We start from the raw sequence: 22,386 nt of genomic DNA, 5'->3' as shown, positions 1-22,386 counted from the left end.
CTTGCCATACACCATGGGAAAGGGTAAAATCTGCGCCTGTAGCGTACACCAGGGGCACAGATTGATAACTCTGCCTCTAAATTTTTGGCCAGTTCCACCACAATTGTAGGATAGACTGCTGTTTCCTTAAAGGGGTTATCCAGTGCAAAAAAAACATGGCTACTTTCTTCCAGAGACAGCGCCACTCTTGTCTCCAGCTTGGGCGGGGTTTTGCTGCTCATTTCTATTGAAGTGAATGGAGCTTAATTGCAAACCGCACCTGAAATGGAGACAAGAGTCGTATTGTCTCTGAAAGAAAGTTGTCTTGTTTTTGTAGCACTGAATAACCCCTTTAATGCGAACCACCTCAGGATAGTCTGAACAATGCCATGGGAGCCATTGAAGCAGCCAACGCCATTCTGTGAAGTTACCAACAAAAACCTTTCAATTCCTCACAATCACTTAAAAGCAGATCTCAGAAAAACACATGCAGGCTCTACCTACCCATTCTGTGATTTGTCACCCAGATTTTCCTTTTGTCCTCTTCTTTGCCCACTGGCAGCATCATTATTAGTGTAGTGGGTGGCAGTAGGACTGTAGGCTGCCGGCTGCCGTGGCACATTGGTGACTGCAGGTTTAGTTACAGGTGACTGACGGTCGGTGGAAGGTTTGTAACCAGCATGCAGGCCGGCTGTAGTGGGTGCAGGTGGGTTTGCAGCAGCAAGCAGGGATAAAGCAGATGGCTGTGTGGAGGCTTGGGTCGTGGTTGCTGGGGTAAAGGCAGAGGACGGTGAAGGGATTGTTGCAGGCTTGGAAGGAGACGGGGCTCCGAATGGTCGGGGTGCTTTGTTGTATGCCACATTGGCAGCTGTGGTGACTTTGGGCACAGCAGGGACGGGTGTTGCAATGGGTACAGGCTTTATAATTTCTTTTGGTGCTTCCTATATAAAAAACAAAACAAAAACAAACACACCAACCACATGCAACGAGCTCAATTGCTCAGGTTACAGAACAAGCTTTAAGCGATACAGACATTGTTAATGTTAGCGTTCAGTTAACTACACTAAAATACATGTAGGATATACTATCCAAACTGTACACTATGTCTGTATGGCAACTATGTCTGTATAGCAATAAAAAAATTAAAGGGGTATCGCAAGATCAAAAAAAAAAAAAATTATATATATATATATATATATATATATATATATATATATATATATATATATATATATAATTGGGCCAAGTGAGGGAAATGCCATGAAGAAAAAAGAACCATTACTTATCTCATAGGTTCACCCCCTCACACCCTTCTAGTGTTTGTGCCCCCCCCCCCACTTGTCAATGTTTACTGTGGTGACATTAGAGGATCGTTGCAGCCAATCAGCAGTCTCCGTGGTCGGGAGACCAGTGAGAGGTGGCACTGGAGCTGCCGAAGGTTTATTAAAGGGAATGTGTCATCACAAAATGACTCATTGTTTAAATAATGTTTTTATGTTAAACATTTTTATTAAGATTTTTTTTGTGACATTTTTTCTAATTTTCAATTTTTCTACTTGGATTATAAAATAATCCTGATATCTTGCAATTTTCATTCTCACCACTGGGGCTAAAACTAATCAGAGGCTTCCTGTTCTGCTGTGGTGATAAGAAGAGGCCGCTGTAAAGTGATCTGTACAACATTGCAGTGACATGTGACACCAGTAGATAGAGGAGACAAGAGTAGCTCCCTTTGAAATGACCTGCTCAAAGTTCACAGAGCACGCTCAGTATTGTTTCACATTCATCTCAAGAGGACAGACTCTGTCTATTGTCGTCTATGTCCATGAGTCTCACATGTCACTAAATGCTGTTAAAAACAGAACAGGCCATATGGAAGCCCTCATAACAATGTACAAAAAGTGAAATAAAAAAATAAAAACTACAGTCAAAAAATAGAAACAGGTTAGAATAAAAGACCATGTTTTAGTATCTGACTCTAATCAGTTAAAGAAAATTTAGGTGACACATTCCCTTTAAGTTAGTAATGGTATTTTTATTTTCTCTTTGGCTAAATGTTTCCCAAGCTTGGAAAATCCCTAAAAAAGTTTAAATATTTGACAATTACATATAAACTGTATTTTACTGGCATATTCTGCAAGATCATTAAAGGTCATTCCCATCACCGACATTTCTGGCATATATACAGGACAAATTTCAGACAATGTAGTACAGACATGTCAAACTCTGACCCGCGGTGCCATTATTTTTGGCTCGCCACACTATTTTCCTGGTATTTTAAATCTGGCCCGCCAACATTGCAGATTATAGTATGGGAGGTCCAAACAGCCTCTCAGACCTCCCATAGTATAATCGTGTAGGCTGCAGGCAGTTTTTAGCCTGTGGCCTAGCAGTATGTTAGCAGCATCCAGACGCCGGAAATGTGGTGACATCACCGCACATGTCCGGCGCCTCCCGCAACCTTTGCAGCCGCAAGAAGGGTGAGTCTATGGGGGAGGGCTGGCTTCTCTATAACATACTATGAGGAAGGGCTTGCTACTGTATAAGAGACTTGGGCAGGGCTGGCTTCTAAATTACATCATATGGGGGAGGGCTGGCTACTATATAAAAGACTAAGAGACTAGGGGAGGACTGGCTTCTATATAACATACAATGAGGGAGGGAGGGATGGCTACTATGTAAGAGATTATGGGGAAAAGCTGGCTACTATATAAGAGACTTAGGGAGGGCTGGCTACTATATAACAGGCCATTGGAAGGGCTGACTTCTATATAAGATTATTGTGGAGGGCTTGCTTCTATATAAGACTATTGGGGAGGGCTGGCTTCTATATAACAGGCTATTGGGAGGGCTGACTTCTATATAAGACTATTGGGGAGAGCTGGCATTTATATAAGACACTATTGGGGAGGCCTGGCTTCTATATAAGACCACTCTATATATAGGCTACTATATGGGGCACTAGTGGGAGGGCTGGCTACTATATGGGACATTTGGGGGTCTGACAATTATATGGATCACCATTGGGAGGCTGGCTACTATATGGCTACTATGTAGGGCAATATTGGGAGGTGTGGTTACTATGTGTGGCAATATTGGGAGGGCTGGTTACTATGTGGGACACTATTGGAGGGGTTGGCTACTGCATAGGGCACAGTTATGGGATTACCTACCGCTCGGGGGAAATAATGGGTAACTACCATTGGGGTTGGGGTTTAATCACGTCATAGTATTTTATCCTATCATTTATCATAGTGCACAGTGCTAGGAGACGCACACCACTGACAGTGCCAGGAGCGCCGCATGCCCTCTTCAAAAAATATCAAGGTTGGCCCGCCACTTTGTCCAATTTTTTAATTTTGGCCCACTGTGTATTTGAGTTTGACACCCCTGATGTAGTACATCATGTTGCTATGCAATACCGGTCTGTGATGGGAATACCCTTTAGGTTTATAAGAACCCATGTGTGTGGATAATTATTGAATTATGTATATTGTGTTTGTTGCTCATGTTCACGCTGTTTAGATTAGGTTCTCCAAAAACTTTCAAAACCAGAGATTTATACACAGTTGTATAATTTCATTAAGGGTGCGTACAGGATCTGCAGCAGATTTGATGGCGTAGATTTGAATCTGCAGCAGATCCGCAGCAGATTTGATGGCCTAGAATTGATTTGCTTTGAATCTGCAGCTTCAAATCTGCACCATCAAATCTGCTGCAGATCCTGTATGTGTGAACACATCCTTAAAGGGAATTTGTCGGCACCCGGACCGGACCCGAGGTGCTGACAGTGTGGTATATCAACTAACATCACTATACTTGTAGGGATCGTCACGTTAAATATTTGTGCAAAAACATTTGTTTCGCCTCCTTCCCCTGATACATCTGCTCTTTTACTCCCATTGTTGACGGCATGATGTGCTACAGTATACATATTTATATATATTATACACTATTAGGGGGAGAATTATCAAACATGGTGTAAAGTGAAACTGGCCTAGTTCCCCTAGCAACCAATCAGATTCCACCTTTCATTTCTTACAGACTCTTTGGAAAATGAAGGGTGGAATCTGATTGGTTGCTAGGGGCAACTGAGCCAGTTTCACTTTACACCATGTTTCATAAATCTCCCCCTACACTTCTACATTATAGAGGGGGCAGATCAGGAGATAGAGGCAAGTATGCTAAATGAATCCATTCACAAAAATATGTAACTTGACGAGCCCTACATGTTTAGCTATATAAGTTGATGGGAATACCCCTTTAAAATATTACAGTGTATGTCGACACAAAACTGATTTATTGCATCAAGTCTGTCCAGTATATTCCAATGGGATTTGTAAGTCACATGCACATGCTTCACACTGGCCCCATTTAGATGTACGGGACAGATATGTCAGCAACAAACCCGCCACATGTGATGAGGGAACTAGCTTATGTCACATCTTCAGGATAACTTGTAAAAAGAAAGTATGGACTTTCACAATAGATTTGACCCTTTCGTGGTAAATATGGGGAAAAAAATCTACTGGGTGGAGTTATACTTTAAAGAGGTATTCCAGGAAAAATCTAATTTTCCCCCAGCCACAGGATAGAGGAAAAGCAGGAGATTGCGGAGGTCCGACCTCTGACCCCCTCCCGGCTAATATCCATATGGGCTTCTGTGTACGGCATGTGACCCGCGGCTCTATTCATAATAGAGAAGTCAGGGGCCAATAAAGAGATAGGCGGGGAGTACAGAGGTCGGACCCCCGTGATCTCCGGTGGATAGGGGGAAAAGTAGATTTTTCCTGGAATACCTCTTTAATATAACTGGTTATCAGTATTAACCAATGATACTAATACAGGTAAAATAACAACTTCAGCATGGTACTGTGGGGCTCATTTAACACATTATTAACACATTAGGTTCATTCTCTTATCTTATATTTACCCTTATATGAATATGACCAATAAAATGCAGAATATAGGAGGGACCATGAGAAATACAGATACAGGCATCTATCAGATTAGAGAATTAGTTTTCAAATCACACCACTTTGATTCAGATTATATAATATATATATATATATATATATATATATATATATATATATATATATATACTGTGTGTATATATATATATATATATATAAAACAAGCTTTCTTTTACGTGGTTATATGGTTAAAGCTGGGCTGACCTAATAAGATCTGTTCCCCTTAACATTAGTTTCGGTACATAGAGCAGGTAGATATTTTTTATTACAGGAACACAACTTACCACTGGTGGAGGTTTTGGATTGTTCTGTACCGTCACAGCCCTAAAAAAAGAAACAAAAAACAATAGGTTAAATATCTGTATACAGTTGTATAGTGTCAATATCTGATGCATTCTGTAAGGCCTGATGCACACATCCGCTAAATTTATCTGGATTTCTTATCAGGTTCAGGTTATAAGATTTATTAAACTGGTGTAAAATAGAATTGTCTTAGTTGCCTTTAGCAACCAATCAGATTCCACCTTTCATTTTTCAAAGAATCTGTAAGGAATGAAAGGTGGAATCTGATTGGTTGCTAGGGGCAACTAAGACAATTCTACTTTACACCAGTTTGATAAATCTCCCCCATAGGGTTCTATTAGACATGGCCACTCTTTAGGATTTTTCCTGAACGAAGTACGTACTGGAAAATACGTTGGGAAATTCTGTCCTATTTTCATCTGCAAAGACTTCATAGAAGCATATGAGAACATATAGGAATTCCAGACAGCTCTGGATCTGCATCTGGAAACTGAGTGGAATTCCGATGCTAGCCGGCCCGTACCCAGCAAGTGCCACCGGGTGCTGCGTCTGGCCCTTTAACTGCATTCGCTCCTCCATCAGTATCACAATAGATGTGTGATACCAATGGCTTTGCTAATCTTACAGAAAAAATAGAAAGATTCAAAATAGAAAAAGAAAAACCAAATCTAAAAGGTCAAGTTCTGACTTAAAAGATAAAAAAACAAACATGTAGAGTATATCCACAAGGAAGTCTAGTAGTAGTAGTAGTAGTAGTAGTAGTAGAGAAGAATAATCTAAAGAAGAAGATCTAAAGAAACAAAGAGGAGACTTAAAGTGACACTGTCCCCCCCTTTGTGCATTCTGACATCTCTACACAGGTGTAAAGGGTAAATTTATCAGTTTTCATACCTTATTCTTTATCATACGTCATGGTGCTTGTTCAAGTAAAAAGTCATCTTTTATCAACTGCAGATTATGTTAAGTGGGAGGGGCCTTGCGGCATTAGCGCCACTTAGCCCCGCCCACAACGCCATCGTTGGCCTGCACCCCTCAGCAGTCATTGGAACAGGCTGGCGTAAAGGTCTAGGCCCCACCCCCTCTAGGTCGGCCCACCAATGGGAGCCAATGGTGGTGTAGTGGGTGGGGCTAAGTGTGGCTAATGCCATGAGGCCCCGCCCACTTAACATAATCTGCAGTTCATAAAAGATCACTTTTTAGTTAAACAAGCACCATGACGTATGATATAAAATAAGGTGTGAAAACTGCTAAATTTGCCCTTTACACCTGAGTAGAGATGTCAGAATGCACAAAGGGGGTGACAGTGTCACTTTAAGTTGTCCACAGTTGTTATAAAAAAAAACTTTTGACATGTAAAAAGTTGTGATGGGTCCAGGCCTGAATGTTCAGACCCTGACTGATCATGAGACCGAGCAAGGAGGATTATATAGTATATAGTATAGTAATAATAATAAGTATAGTAATAATAACGTCACAAGCTCGCGTCAGAGACCAGGAAGGGGCCAGCAGCACGCACCGGTGCAACACAATCCGCTAGAAGAGTGGAGGTAAGGGGATGTCATTGCCCTCATCCACCACCTCCCCGGTCATAGCCAAAAAAGCCCCCCAGCCTGGAGTACCCCTTTGAGCTCCATTTACTTCAATGGAATTGAGTTTGAAACGCCACCCGATCTGGAGACAAGTGAGGGGGAAAAGTGGCCATGTTTTTGTAGCGCTGAATAACCCTTTTAACTTTGCCATACACAACTAACTGGTTTAATGAATAAATATGACTCCCAATTGGAATTGCAGTGTATAACAAAACTTTCACAGGATACATTGAATTTATGTAATGGTCAGCCCAATGGCTGTAGTTTTGGCACAAAAACTACCAAAAAAAATCTTGCAATGCCATGTGTGAAACCAGCATAAATAACATGTAAGAAATGTTGTGAAATACTGAGTATTCCCGGCTCTCATTGTGTATGCTCTGGCTTATTTTAAGAACACCACAAAGGCAACACTATTTCCATCATAAAGAGTCAACAGTAATAGGAAAAAAACTTTTCAAAAAACCAAGTCAGTGTGTAGAGAATATTAAAGTATTACTTCACACTAAGCAAATCCTTTGGAGATTTATCTCTACAGATTTTCCAGCAGATTCGGAATAGGTGGCTTATATATATTTTCGATGGGAAGAAAAATGGATGTGCTGCCTTGTCTTTTTTTTCTTCCCATAGAATGTGTATATAAGAGATCTTTCTATTGATCTTTATACTGCTATGTCCCCAAACACGACAAGAGGGCATCTACATGATGTATGGGAAAGAAGCCATTGAAGCTTTGCTTTTCTGATACGGCGCTCAACATCACTTTGATGGAACTGATGTGCAAAACCATGCCCAAACTGAGGTCAGGAGTGGTGCTGTTTCTGGAAGAAAGTGCCTATGTTTTTTTTGTTTTTTTTTTATCTTGTTTAATATTTCCTCAAATTACAGCCAATCACTGGATTTCAGGGTGACCCTTCGTATTGAGCTCTTTGTCTAGGGACCCAACAACTGGAGCTTGCCTAGGTAGATAAGCATATAAAGACAATTATACAGGAGCCAATTTAAAAAGCAGTAGCTTTTTATGGTATAAAAGAAAGACCCAGGGGTGCTAGAGCAAGTTTAGGGGCAGGCAACCAAAGCAATGAAGCTGGATTTATGCAAAGCAAATATAATAAGCAAAGTAAAGGTCATAAAAGTTTGGAGAACCACTGGCTTAAAGGGGTACTCCCATGAAAAAAAAAAATTCCTTTCAAATCAATTGGTGGCAAGTACCAGAGATTTGAAATTTACTTCAATTAAAAAGTCTCCAGTCTTCTTGTACTTATCAGCTGCTGTATATCCTGCAGGAAGTGGTGTATTCTTTCCAATCTGGAGAGCAGGAGAGGTTTTCTATGGGAATATGTTACTGCCCTGCACAGTTCCTGACATGGACATGGTGTTTTCTTTTCAGTCTGAAACAGTGCTCTCTGCTGCCACTTCTGTCTTATCACCCTCTTGCAACTATTTACTTCTGTCTGTGACAGGAACTGTCCAGAGCAGGAAAGCAGTTTTCTATAGGGATTTCTACTCCTCTCAACAGTTACTGTCACTGACACAGGTGTAAGCAGTTAGCACTGTGTCAGACTGAAAAGAATACACCACTTCCTGCAGGACATACAGCAGCTGAAAAGTATGGGAATACTTGAGATTTTTAAATAAAACTAAATTACAAAATCTATATAACTTTCTGAAACCAGTTGATTTAAAAGAAAACCATTTTCACTGGATAACCCCCTTACCATAATAAAGTATATTTTTACAATTTGCACCACTGTTACCAAAGGTATGTACTGTAGGTAACCACTGATCCTGCTAAATATTAGAGAAGACGTATGTTCACATAGTCCTCAGAATGATATTCTAGCTGAGGCTACTGTTGTCGAGCTAAAAAAAATTAATCGCTGCCCTTAAGGGAAAAAAAAGACTGAAAATATACCAATGTGGTCAAAGAATGACTATTTTAGCTGACATTTGAGGAATCTTAAAGAATTCCAAGCATTAGATCACTGCCTTATTAGGGAACAGACAGAATGATACCAGTCAGAGTAAAAGCTTTTTTTTTAGATTTTTCCAAATCTAATATTCAGCTTTTCCTCTCCGGGCTCCGGCATTCCCCACTGATAAAAGCCGCGTCCACAGTGGGAGTCAAAGCTGAAATATTTCACTGCTGCAAAATGTCACTTTTTTCTCACATTACTTACTTCTGCTATATACTGTAAACTCTTCACAGTATCTTATATACAGACATGGATCTACTTGTCGTCTTCCCAAGATTGAAATAAACACAAAATGTACGGTATATCCCATACACAAATCTAACACTCCTCTTCAAGGAGAAGTCCGGAATTTTAATTAAAGTATTGTATTGCCCCCCAAAAGTTATACAAATTACCAATATACACTTATTATGGGAAATGCTTATAAAGTGCTTTTTCCTGCACTTACTACTACTTCAAGGCTTCCCTTCCTGTATAACATGGTGATGTCACTTCCTGGATAAAATGGTGATGTCGCTTCCTGTATAACATGGTGATTTCACTTCCTGGATAAAATGGTGATGTCACTTCCTGGATAACATGGTGATGTCACTTCCTGGATAACATGGTGATGTCGCTTCCTGGATAACATGGTGATGTCACTTCCTGGATAACATGGTGATGTCACTTCCTGGATAACATGGTGATGTCACTTCCTGGATAACATGGTGATATCACGACCCGACTTCCAGAGCTGTGCGAGCTGTGGCTGCTGGAAAGGATGATGGCAGAGGGATGCTCTGTGTCCCTCAGTGTCCCTCTGCCATCATCCTCTCCAGCAGCCACAGCTCACACAGCTCTGGAAGCTGGTTCGTGACATCACCATTTTATCCAGGAAGTGACATCACCATGTTATCCAGGAAGTGACATCACCATGTTATCCAGGAAGTGAAGCCTTGATGCAGTAGTAAGTGCAGGGAAATAAGCACTTTATAAGCATTTCCCATAATAAGTGTATATTGGTGATTTGTATAACTTTTAGCAGACAATACAATACTTTAATAAAAATTTTTGCTGGACTTCTCCTTTAACTTTTTACGCTATATTAGAGAAATGCTAGTAATGTACATTCCCTGTTACATGTTACATTGGCTCCAGACCCAAAAGCCTTATGCTAAATCTGCCTGGTCTTGGTATAAGGTAGGGAGGTGATTCAGCAGAAAAGTATGTCAGTGAGGGCTGATGCTAATAGACTTGTGGTTTATAACCATAGTAATATAGTAAACAACGCGGAACAGATAAGACGCACTGACCTCTTACTTCCCTGCTAAATAAATACATTGAATTAAAAATATATACATATCAGAGAGAACCGTGGGGCAGTGACTCATAGATATGCAGATAAGTTATATGTATACAAATCAAAAACAAACATTCTACATGGTATGCCTTAATGCATTACCATATAAACATTTTTTACACTAAAGGCCCTGCACCAGCAGCAAGCAAACAATGAGGAGCAAGCAAGCGCTCATCTGATGCCTTGTAATAGGGGGACTTTTACTATAAGCTGTGCCACTGGTGTACCCCAAGAAGAAGGTGCAGATTTGCCTTTCTCCTAGGCGTACGCCTGTCGTATCCCCCGCTCACCCGATGGACGGGCAGGGAGGGTGCGGCAAGGTGGGGAGGCGGTGTGGCCTCCTTCCGTGTCTGATTTACCATGAATTACGCCTGCTTGCAGGTGTAAATCATGGCAGAAGTCTACATTTGCTCAGAAGCAGGTGTAGATTTCTGTGCCCACCGTGCAGCAGGGGCAGGTCGGTCGGATTCGGAGGCGCATGCCTCTTAGTGAATCCAGTGGGGCATTTGGGGGCGGTGCACCAATCTTCATAAATGTCCCCCTAAAAAGTCTGGCAGAGTAGTTAAAAGCTGTTTAACTCAAGCGCTTATCCCGTCCATCCCCATAGAAACTACAGACCATTTTTTTTATTTTTTTTCCATATCACATGGGCCAACCCACGGAGTAAGCAAATGCTCACTTGCCAAACCTATTAGATGGCTTTATAATCAGGAGGCCAGAGTTGTATGCGCATCGCTAATGGTTATGCAGCCTTTTTCTTTATTCAGCCACATCTTTTATTACACAGAAAGATGTGCGGCCAGTGGCAGATTATCTTTTTATATGTTGAAAGACAATGATCAGTAGGCGAGCAAGTGTTTGCTGGCTTCATGGCTGATCACTGGCTGTAATAAAACCAGGCACACATCTGTCAGATAATATCTCTGTGTAAAAGAGCCAGTATAAAGGCAGTCAGTATAAAGAGTATTTGGCTCTCCCGAGACTTCACCGACATTATCGGTGGAAAATCACTGCCCAAGCCCTTTGTTCTCGAATGGCCGCCAGAGCATGGCTGTGCAAGGTTGTGAAAGAGAGGAGAGCACAAGAGGAGGTCTTGTTGTTAACCATGACATACAAGGCTCTCCACAACCTGTCCCCTCCATGGATCTCTTAGGGTCCTATTCCACGGAGCGGTAATTGGCCGAATCGGACCAATGGAATAGGAATAGGACCCTTAGATCTCCCAACACTGATCGGCAGGCAGTGTCAGGACATCAGGTCTAAAATGTACGGAGGGGATAAGTTGTGAACAGCCTTGTATGTCATGTTTAACAATTTGAAGTGATTTGTTGGTCAATGGGGAGCCACTGAAAGGACGGAGCCTTGGGGAAGTTTAAAGTGTCACTTTCGTGAATTTTTTTTGCAGAAATCAATAGTCCAGGCGATTTTAAGAAACTTTGTAATTAGGTTTATTAGCCGAAAAATGCATTTTTATCATGAAAAAGCAGTTTGAAGCTCTCCCCCCTGTCTTCATTGTTCTCCTATGGAGAAAGCTAAATAAAAGACCAAAACAGGACAACAAAGAGTTAATCTACAAATACATTGCCCTTTATCTCCTCTGACAGTCACCACTGACCTCTCTAAGCTCTGATTACAGCTGTCACCCAGCTCTGTGCCTGTAATCCCTTTGTTCTCAGCTTTCTGCTGTCGGCTAACTCCCTCCTCCCCCTTCCCTCTCCCTAGAACAGACTGGGTACGTCTGATGCAACAAGTCACAATTTCCTGATTTTTTGCAGCGGATGGAAAAGAGGAGGGGGGGGGACCTGGGAAAAGACTTTTTAAATGCAGATAATGGCATATTTGGCTAATAAACCCAATTGCAAAGTTTCTTAAAATAGCCTGGACTATTGATTTTTGCAAAAAAATAAAAATAAAAAATATGACAGTGACTCTAACAGTAAAGTGAGGAGACGGTGTGTGAGTAGGAGACATCAAATGTACAGTGCGTGAGATATAAGGAGATCAAGAAGAGGGCTACATTTGTGATGCTTAGGAGTGAGAAAGTTTGCAGCAGGAAAGAATGCTCATCTGTATCAAAGGATGAGGAGAAGGAGCAAAGAGTATTGGCACAGAGAGACTTTGGTGGTCATCAGATCACTGGCCACTTAGAATGGTTTCAATAGAGTGGTTGAGAGTGGTAGAGTGAACGTGGTCAAAGATTTGAGCTGAAGGTGTAAAAAAAAAGTTCAAGGTAGACATGGTGTTCAACAAGCTTTGAGACAAAGGAAAAGTAAAATGAGGCAGTAGATGAATAACTAGCATGGGTCGAGGAATTCGCTTTTGAGAATGGGTGTGATGGTGGCATGATGAATGATGAAGGAAAGGTTCCAGTTAGGGATGGTCCGAACCTGCCGAGGATCGGGTTCGTACGAACCCGGACTCTCGGCAATGATTCCCGCTGTCTTAAACCTCCGTGCAGAGGGTGGATACAGCGGGAGGACAGCCTGGAAAACCGGGATACAGCCACAGCCATAGGCTGTATCCCAGTTTTCCAGGCGGTCTTCCTGCTGTATCCACCTTCTGCATGGAGGTTTAAGACAGCGGAAATCATTGCAGAGAGTCCGGGTTTGTACGAACCCGAACCTCGGCAGATTCGGACCATCCCTAGTTCCAGTGTTAAGTGATAGATTGAAGAAGTGGGTTAGAGCTGGAATGAACACTGTAGTGAATTTAAGGATAACGTGGGATGGCATTCGGTACACAGGTGGTGAGATGCAATCATATTTAATGGTGAGTCAACTCTTTTTAAACCAAGAACAGAAAATGTCCGCAAGGCCAGTGGCTGTCTGTAGTGGGTAACTGCTGTGGATGTGACTGGTATCGAGAGCAGCCAGAACGGCAGATGTGAGGGATCAGGGCAGGCGAGTATGCTTGCATTTTTATGTTCAAAGCACCCTCTATATATATAAAAAAAATAAATCTATATCTATATGTACTACCTTGTTGTAGCACATAGAGTAAAAAAACATATGACCCCCCCCCCCCCCCCCAGAGAGTGATTATAGCAACCAATGTTTATTTTAGCTACAAACTATGTTTCGGCTTCATTCCTTTTATCAGTGTAACTCTCCAAGTCATACTCAGCGAGATAATGACGTATATGTAAGAAGAGATGGACGGGACTGAAAATCAAGGCATAGCCATTACCAGGGGATGAGGTCAATTAGGGTATTATATTCCTCCCTGGACTGGTTGGACTTTATCTGACCTTAGGCTAATCAGCCTTTCCTTCTAGACGGCACTATCGGAGAAATATCTTTACTTTAGACTTATTACATTAAGTCTTACTATATATATATATATATATATATATATATATATATATATATCTGTAATCAAGTAATGCAGCTTATTTGCGGAGTAGGGCTTATTTCTACAAGCACATTGAACTAAGTCAGAAGCATGTGGCTTCACTCATTATAGCAGATAGATGAACAAGGCCTAATGTACAGTATGAGGCTATGTTCACACACAATATTTTTGCTCTGTATTTTTCACCTAAAACCGGGAGTGGATTGAAAACATCATTTAATGGCAAATAATTGCTGTTGTTTTGACCAAAACACTGAGCAAAAATACTGTGTGTGAACATAGCCTACATGTGAAGAGTATGTTGGAAGACGGCTGATATGATGAAAACTAATCAATGAAATTGTGCTGGTGATTCTGTCAGTCATGATGATATAGATCAATTCTATTTTCATGTATATTTTAAACAACGGGGGAGATTTATCAAGCATGGTGTAAAGTGAAACTGGCTCAGTTGCCCCTAGCAACCAATCAGGTGCCACCTTTCATTCCTCACAGACTCTTTGGAAAATGAAAGGTGGAATCTGATTGGTTGCTAGGGGCAACTGAGCCAGTCTCACTTTACACCATGTTTGATAAATCTTCCCCAATGTTATCTATAAAGAGGGATTTTATGACCTCAATGACTGCTAGAATAAGGAAGATTGTGTTTACAAAGTGGTTTAATATACATACTCCAAACAAACTCCACAGACACAATAAGGCTGGGTTCACACTACATTTTTTGCAACCCAAAAAAAAAAAAAAAAAAAAAAAACTGATGGAAAAACGTATGCATTTGTGTGTATCAGTTTTGATCTGTCTTTCCATTGACTTCCATTCAAATAATAACTTTAATAATAATGTTTTTTTTAGCGTATACAAAAACAAAGTCAACCTCATTTTTGTGTCAGTTAAAAAAAGAAAAGTAGTGTGAACCCAGCCTTAGATTTCCCATCTAATGATCTAAGATGTGTCATGAAGTGCATAGGTAACAAATGTTTCTCTCTGCAATATTAACTATGCCTAACTGCAAATTTAAAGAAAAGTGTCTTCCCCCAGAAAGTGCTTCCCACCTCATGCGCTTCTGTGACCTCTGCACAGGTCACAGACCATGCTAAATAAACTGTACCATAAAATTCAATCAGTTGTCCCCAGGCACCAATTTCCTAAAGCCCACGTGACCCTTGTAAAGCATCCCTCTGCTCCTAACTACATGTCACAAAGGCAGAGCAGCTACTCAGGCATAATCATGTACAGATTACAAAAAATTCTGTTAGAAGCCCAAAGCCAAGAGATGAACCTGAGCTGACTGGCTATATATATATATATATATATATATATATATATATATATATATATATATATATATATATAATATATTGTATATACATTGTTTTGGCTAAATAAAAAGTAAAAAAAACAAAATAACGTATAAACAAAAACAAAGAACAATGATGTGTTCTGTAAATATTTACACTTCCTTCAAAAAGCAAGCGCCAACTCTGTCAGATGCAAGTTCCAAAAAAGTTGTTTCTGAAGGTAAAGAGGAACGATGTTTAAAGCTAGAATTCCATTGAAGACTCAGCTAAGTGTAAAGCCATGCATGTGTTATTCTGGGAAGAGAAGATAAGTAGAAGCCAAATTCACATTGTTCCCCTACATCATTCACCAACTGATAGCTTAAAATAAACCTGCAATAACTAAGCTGCCAATTGCTAAATGCCTACTAACAAGTCCTTTAAATTCCATATGATTTTTGACCTTTGCAGCCCTCTTAATTTAGAAAGCGTATACAGGTTTGCAGGATCAAGAAGAGAATTTACATTTTAATCACATGATATCTTATTTCCCGTCTGGTCTATAACAATTTTTACACCGTGTTAAGAAAATAAGTATGAAAAAAAAAATGCATAAAATAGATTATTAGCTAATACAGTAAAAAGACAAAAAAAGGGGGTAATTTAGATTTATTAAAGGAGTTGTCCAGCAAAATCTTTTTCTTTCAAATCAATATCAGAAAGTTAGATGGATTTGTGATTTACTTCTATTAAAAAAATCTCAAGTTTTCCCATACTTATCAGCTGCTGTATGTCATGCAGGAAATGTTTTATTTTCAGTTCGACACACTGCTCTCTGCTGATATCTGTGGCCGTGACAGGAACTGTCCAGAGCAGGAGAGGTTTTCTATGGGGATTCATATAAAACTGAGACAGAGTTCCTGTCTCGGCCAGAGATGTCAGCAGAGAGCAGTGTGTCAGACTGAAAATAAAACAACATTTCCTGCATGACACACAGCAGCTGATAAATATGGGAAGACTTGAGATTTTTTTTAATAGAAGTAAATTACAAATCTATATAACTTTCTGATATCAGTTGATTTGAAAGAAAAAGATTTCCGCTGGACAACCCCTTTAATCTGGTGCAGATGTAAATCATGGTAACATCCGCCTCACGCCCACTCATCAAGTGTGCAGAGAGATCGGCAAAAGAGCACAAATATTTGCACAGACGGCCATGTTTGCTCCATAAGAGTGCCTTTTTGTTGACCTAAGCCATGGCCATGATAAATGACCCCCATTCACAGCCTTTACAGGTTCAGTTAGAAGGTTTGGATGAGCATCTACTAAAAATTCATATTCAGTTTTCCGCCATTACATTTTCCGCCAAGCATGTTATTACATAATAGAGGTTGTAACAAAACATATGTAAACGTAATATAATAAGGAAAAAGTAGAGTGGACTGTGAATAGATGGTACCACATCTGCACCTTATGTCATCTTGTGCGCAGTGCTTTATGGCTATCAGCTTGCTAGATACAATTACTTACTGCAAGGTGCTGAAACATGCTAAACCACAGGGCTAAATAAAGCGCAGAACACATTGCTCAGATAAATGACAACGCTCTGCCTACGTATCCAGCCTGGCTACAAAAATAATGACATAAACCAAGCAAGATCACACGTCGTCATGTCTGGAAAATGCGGCTGCTGATTTATCTTACCTTCAGCACCGTAATGCAATACCAATAGAACCATTCAAACCTTTAGGGTGCCTTCACACACTGGATCTGCAGCAGATCCGCAGCAGATTTGATGGTGCAGATTTGATGCAGTGTTCAGTTATTTAGATCAAATCTGCTACGATACGGTGTGTGTAAAGCTACCCTTAGGGTACAAACCCACACACCGTATACGCAGCTTATTTACTGCTGCGATACGCAGCAAATACGCAGCAAACACGCAACAAATACGCAGCAGATTAGATCTAAATAAATGGACACAGCATCAAATCTGCACCACCAAATCTGCTTCAAATCTGCTGCGTTTTTGCTGCGTATCTGCTGTGTATACGGTGTGTGGGTTTGTACCCTTAGGCTGGGTTCACACGTAACAGAACCTGGACGTCCCGCTCAGCCAATCAGATTGACGCGGTAGGACAGCGCACTGATTGGCTGAGCTGGATGTCAGGGCGCCGGAAGACACAGAAGAAGCCAGAGCATGGACCGGGTAATTTATGCAGAGGGCCACAGGGGGGGTTAAGGGGGGCCACCGCTTACATGCTCGTGGCAGGATGACAATTCCGCTGCAAGTATGTTATCCTATTAAAACTCACAGGAAGGGAACAGCAGTGGATTTCACAGCAAACTCAAGGCATGAAATTCGCTTCGATTCTGTTACGTGTGAAGCCAACCTAAGGCTATGTTCACACAACGTATATTTTCGTAAAACCACTGCCATTAATATTACGAAAATATACGTTACCTTGCTATCTATGGGATCACGGCCGGAGCATATACACATAGTATAAGCTTCGGCCGAGATTCCTAGCGGAGCCGCAAACAACTGACATGTCAGTTTTCTGCTGCCGCTATTCATTGAATAGCGGCCGCTGAAAACCCTGTCAGTGTGCACTATGGAGTGAGCGGCTCCGTCCGCACGCTCCATAGTGTGCTGTGGAGAGTTCTGATGTGGGCGCACACGGATGTTTTCAGAGACCGGCCGTTCCGTGACCTTGCCAGTCTCATGCGTAATGTGAACATAGCCTAACAATGTTTTGACAGTTTACATGGGTTTAACTTTAAGTTATGAGTGGATGTTCCTGGGCTTTTTAGGCTGTGTTCACACTGCATTTTTGTAATCCGTTTTTTTCATCCATTTTATGAAACAAACGGATGAAAAACAGATGACTTTCACTATTAAAAAAAAAAAAGGATCAATAAACAGATCAAAAAGCATCCATTTTTTAAGCATACACAAATGTGGTTAACCACAAATGTGGTGTACAATAAAAAAATTTTTTTTAAAAAGAGGATGCATTTTGATCAGGGAAAAGAAGAACAGCCACGTACACAGCACGTACCCAGCTACACACGGATACCAGTGTGTTCATTTTTATGAACCTGATGATAGTTTCCCTTTAAGGTGCTCAATAAAAAGTTTCCCTTTAAGGTGCTCAATAAAAAGTTTATCTCCTGACATAATATATCTACAAGTTATGCCATAAGTGTCCCACAGATGTGGGTCCCACCTCTGTATCTTCAGATCAAAGGCTCCCCCTCCGACCTGTTTGTGGCCACTACAAAGTGATCGGGAAGCCTTAATTTATTCTACTCTAATTGACTCTAATAGTAGTCTACGATCTGCAGGTCCCAGAGGTAGGGCCTGCATCTAGAACAGTGCTTCTCAAACTTTTTCTACTGGAGCCTCACCCAACAGACTTAGGGCCCTATTCCACGGGCCGAGGAGGGCCCGATCAACGATGTAAACAAGCGGCGATCTGCTAGATCACCGCTCGTTTACTGGGCCTATTCCACGGCCCGATGATCGTTGAGCGAGGGCTGCAGGGACATAGTTACGGATGTCCTTGCAGCCCTTGCAGCAGCATACATTACCTGTCCAGGCTTTTCCGCACTGTCTTCATCCCCGGGTCCCGCGCTCTCTATCTTCAGAATGGCCTGTCAGCTGACAGGCCACACTCAGCCAATCACAGGCCGCGGCGGTCCCGGCCTGTGATTGGCTGAGCGCTCCGTCAGCTGACCAGCCATTCTGAAGTGCGCGGGACCCAGGGATGAAGACAGCGCGGAGAAGCCTGGACAGGTAATGTATGCTGCTGCTTCTCAAATCGTCGGTCACCCGCCGCGCACCGCTATTCAACCGTAGGGATGCGCGGTGGGGGGAACGATGATTTTAGGTCTGGCCCTAAATGAACGATCAGCCGAGGACACGATTATCGGCTGATCGTTCTCTCTATTTCACCAAACGATAATTGGCCAAATCGGGCCAAATGGGGCCGATCCGGCCAATTATTGTTACTGTGGAATAGGGCCCTAAGGCAATGCCCAGGCCTCACCAGACTGCCCAAGAGGGTGCCTGGGCCTCACTATCTGTGGTGAAAGTCCATTTAAAAGCTGAAAATAATGCTAGGGCTACTTTTCACCTATCTCTCAAGCTCTAGATTCTAATAAAGCAAGTAATAATGTTGCTAAAATGGAGATTTTTGCAAACAGCAAAAGGACTGTGCAGATTATAGTAACTTTTGTGCAAACTGCCTCCTCAGCTGGGCCTCACCAACAACTAGGGGGCGCCTCACAGTTTGAAAAGCACTGATCTAGAAGACACTTATGGTATATCCTGTGGATATGCCATATGTATCCTACATGATATAAATCTTAAAAAAGAAAGAAAGGTTTCCATATAAAACCATATCTCAGAATATCTAGGTTTCTCTTAATACCACTGACTATAATAATACTTATACATACTGATAATGACTATAAAAAGGTGTATATACACAGAGAATATATACACGGTAGACGAGTTCTGAGCCGGAATCTTACTCGACATACATCTGACACACTGTTAGCAGATGTGATGAATGTGAGGTACGGAATTACTTGCAGATCAGTCACAGAACAAGGCCACATTACACAACGTTTACTTGTAAAACCTCAAGATTTCACTTTACACTCTTTACCTTACACAGATCTGTCAAGGACCAAAGAGTCTCCTTCACTTAGGAAAATAAATGTGAGGAACAGTAAAATCTTTCAGCACTGCACTCCAAAATCCCAGGAAATATACAACTATAGGCTTCCACTGATATTATCCAATATAATCATGTTAAAGAGGTTGTCCAGGCAAAACTAACCAGTCCCCTAGGCCACAGAATAGGGGACAAGTACGAAATCTTGAGGTATCTGACCCCTGTACCCCACCCCGCTGATCTCCGTATTAGCCCTCGGCTCCTTTGTTATAAATACAGCCGCGGGTATGGCATGTGACCTGCGGCTGTACTCTGCTTTCTCCGATGGCTCCATAGAGAATGAATGGATCCACTGTAGAGAGCCGAGTACAGCACCATCCTGTGGATAGGGGACGTTAGAGCACGATTACACGTCCCGTACAGCCGCAGGTCACATGCTGCCCGCCGTCCTGATTATGATGCAGAAAATCATTAGACCGTTCGATTTAAACAATATTCGTTCCTATAATTTCAGGCAAGGATCGAACTATCCTTCGCGTGTCGTTGATTTAGAGCTGACCCTAAAATCATTGTTAATCGTTCACTTATCGTTCCCTGTAATTCCCCATTCGTTCACTAATCATCCAGAGTAATTGCACATTGTTCATTGTTTTGCTGGGATCAGATGGAGTAAATGACCGTAATAACGATCGCTGTAACAATATTGTTACAATATCGAGAAGCAGAGCGCAAGAGAAGCCCTGCAGCATGGATAGGTAATGTACACAGTTTGGAAATCGTCAGCCGTGCACCGCTATTACACGTAGCAATGCGTGGTCAACACCCGTCAATTAGAGGTCCAAACCTATATCAACGATCAGCCGATGATTATGTTGTGTTTATTACACAGAGCGATAATCGGCCGGAGAGGGCCGATTATTGTTCTGTGTAATAGGGCCCTTAATTTTGCCTGGACAACCTCTTTAAAGTTACATTAACAAGGGGAATCCAGGGCTGTGTATATGGGGTACCCTGGGCAATGTATAAAGGGTATTCAGGATTGTGTATATGGGGTATTCAGGGCAGTGTATATGGGGTACCCAGGGCAGTGTACATGGGGTATCCAGGATTGAGTATATGAGGTACCCAGGATTGTGTATATGAGTATTCAGGGCAGTGTATATGGGGTATCCAGGATTGTGTATATGAGTATTCAGGGCGGTGTATATGGGGTATCCAGGATTGTGTATATGAGTATTCAGGGTAGTGTATATGGGGTACCCAGGATTGTGTATATGAGGTACCCAAGGCAGTGTATATGGGGTACCCAGGATTGTGTATATGAGGTACCCAGGGCAGTGTATATGGGGTACCCAGGATTGTGTATATGAGGTACCCAGGGCAGTGTATATGGAAGTAATCACTAAGTAAAATAAAAATAACAATTTTAGAGTTATATTTTTCCTACGCTGCTTTTATAATAGCCATAAATCAGTAAAAGATCAGAAATTACCAATGACCAGTGGTATAACATTGCAACTAATAGGCACACAACGCACCAACAAACGCCATCACCTACCAATCATCAAAGCTTAGAAACTCACAATCGAGGACACGGTCTATTTAGAAGAAAGTACAGTTAGTTCCCTGAGTACAATGTTCCATTTATTACATGATGTATCTTGTTATATTGTTTCCAGTTTGCACTTCACAGTAAATTTTATGGCTTTGTCTCAGACAGATCACAGATAATACAATAGAAAAGAAAATAACAAAAGGAGCTGTGAGGCTGGAGGTTAGAGATTTCAGATGACTTGTCATTCACGGCTGCTCCATGACAGTAGTTGTTCTGGATGACAATGCCTCAAGTTGAAGTCAACCACTGCCAGGATCTGCGGCCTAGTCTGGGCTTCCATTGACATAATGCAGATCTGTCACTTAGCGTGAAAGATGGCTATGCGGCATGTGGCATTGAACACTAATCTGACAGTCTAGCCTGAGGCCGCCATAAAGCTGTGACCTAGAGTTATCCATAGACAGCTGATAGATGTACAGGAAACCATTACCAGTCCTCATTCACTTCTTAGGGCGCATTTACACGGGCCAATTATCGGCAAAGGAGCATTCAGCCAATAATCGGCCTGTGTAAAAGTGACAGCGGTCAGCTGAGGAGTGGGAAAACGCTTGCTCATCGGCTGATCACATCCTTTTTGCAGCCCTAAAAATAACTATTTATCGTCTGCGCATTTCCCTATGTAAACAGGCCACGTGCGGCCATTAGCAATGCACTTAAATGGCCGCACAAATGATAAAGGGATCATTCGTGTGGCCAAGCCGCTCAATTAGTTTTGCTGTGTAAGGCTGGGTTCACACTACGTATATTTCAGCCAGTATTGTGGTCCTCATATTGCAACCAAAACCAGGAGTGGATTAAAAACACAGAAAGGATCTGTTCACACAATGTTGAAATTGAGTGGATGGCCGCCATTTAATGGCAAATATTTGCTGTTATTTTAAAACAACGGCTGTTATATTGAAATAATGGCGGTTATTTACTGTTATATGTCTAATGCACTGGGGGCGTTCACACCTTCAGGATCTGCAGCAGATCCTGTAGATGTGAACGCACCATTAAAGGGAATCTGTTAGCACCGGACCCGAGGTGCTGACAGTGTAGTATAGGTGTGTGTCCCCTTGTGTGCATGATCCCTGTTTAGAAAACCTCTGTGCAGTAGACTTTAACAAACACACTCTAACCAAGTGTCAAAGAGGAGTAGTGGCATGCCTTGTGCTGCACTTCGGCATTCCTCACCACCCATATTCATGCCTATTTACCTATTAGCCTGCCTCCTGCTTCCTGCACATACACCATTTTATTGTGGACAAGAACTCAAAAACAATAGAATCCAATGAGTAACATTTTATTTGAGGA

General features: G+C 41.6%; 1 protein-coding gene across 5 annotated transcripts in view; it reads right to left on the bottom strand.

The window, feature by feature from the left end:
* PDLIM5 (PDZ and LIM domain 5) overlaps positions 1-22,386 on the bottom strand; it is a 144,677-nt gene that overhangs the window by 72,566 nt on the left and 49,725 nt on the right. For 4 of the 5 annotated variants that reach the window (XM_069978335.1, XM_069978339.1, XM_069978338.1 and 1 more), the window contains 2 exons: positions 5,240-5,279; positions 484-920 (listed from right to left, as the gene is read on the bottom strand). In XM_069978335.1, the coding sequence (XP_069834436.1) occupies positions 484-920; positions 5,240-5,279 (477 nt within the window). The remainder of the gene's footprint in view (positions 1-483; positions 921-5,239; positions 5,280-22,386) is intronic. The other variant, XM_069978337.1, reaches the window with a different exon arrangement.

The sequence above is a fragment of the Dendropsophus ebraccatus genome, chromosome 7 (genome assembly GCF_027789765.1).
Source record: "Dendropsophus ebraccatus isolate aDenEbr1 chromosome 7, aDenEbr1.pat, whole genome shotgun sequence".
NCBI classification, from domain to species: Eukaryota; Metazoa; Chordata; class Amphibia; order Anura; family Hylidae; genus Dendropsophus; species Dendropsophus ebraccatus.
Note: the sequence above shows the minus strand (reverse complement) of the source record. Positions and strands in the feature narration are given on the sequence as shown.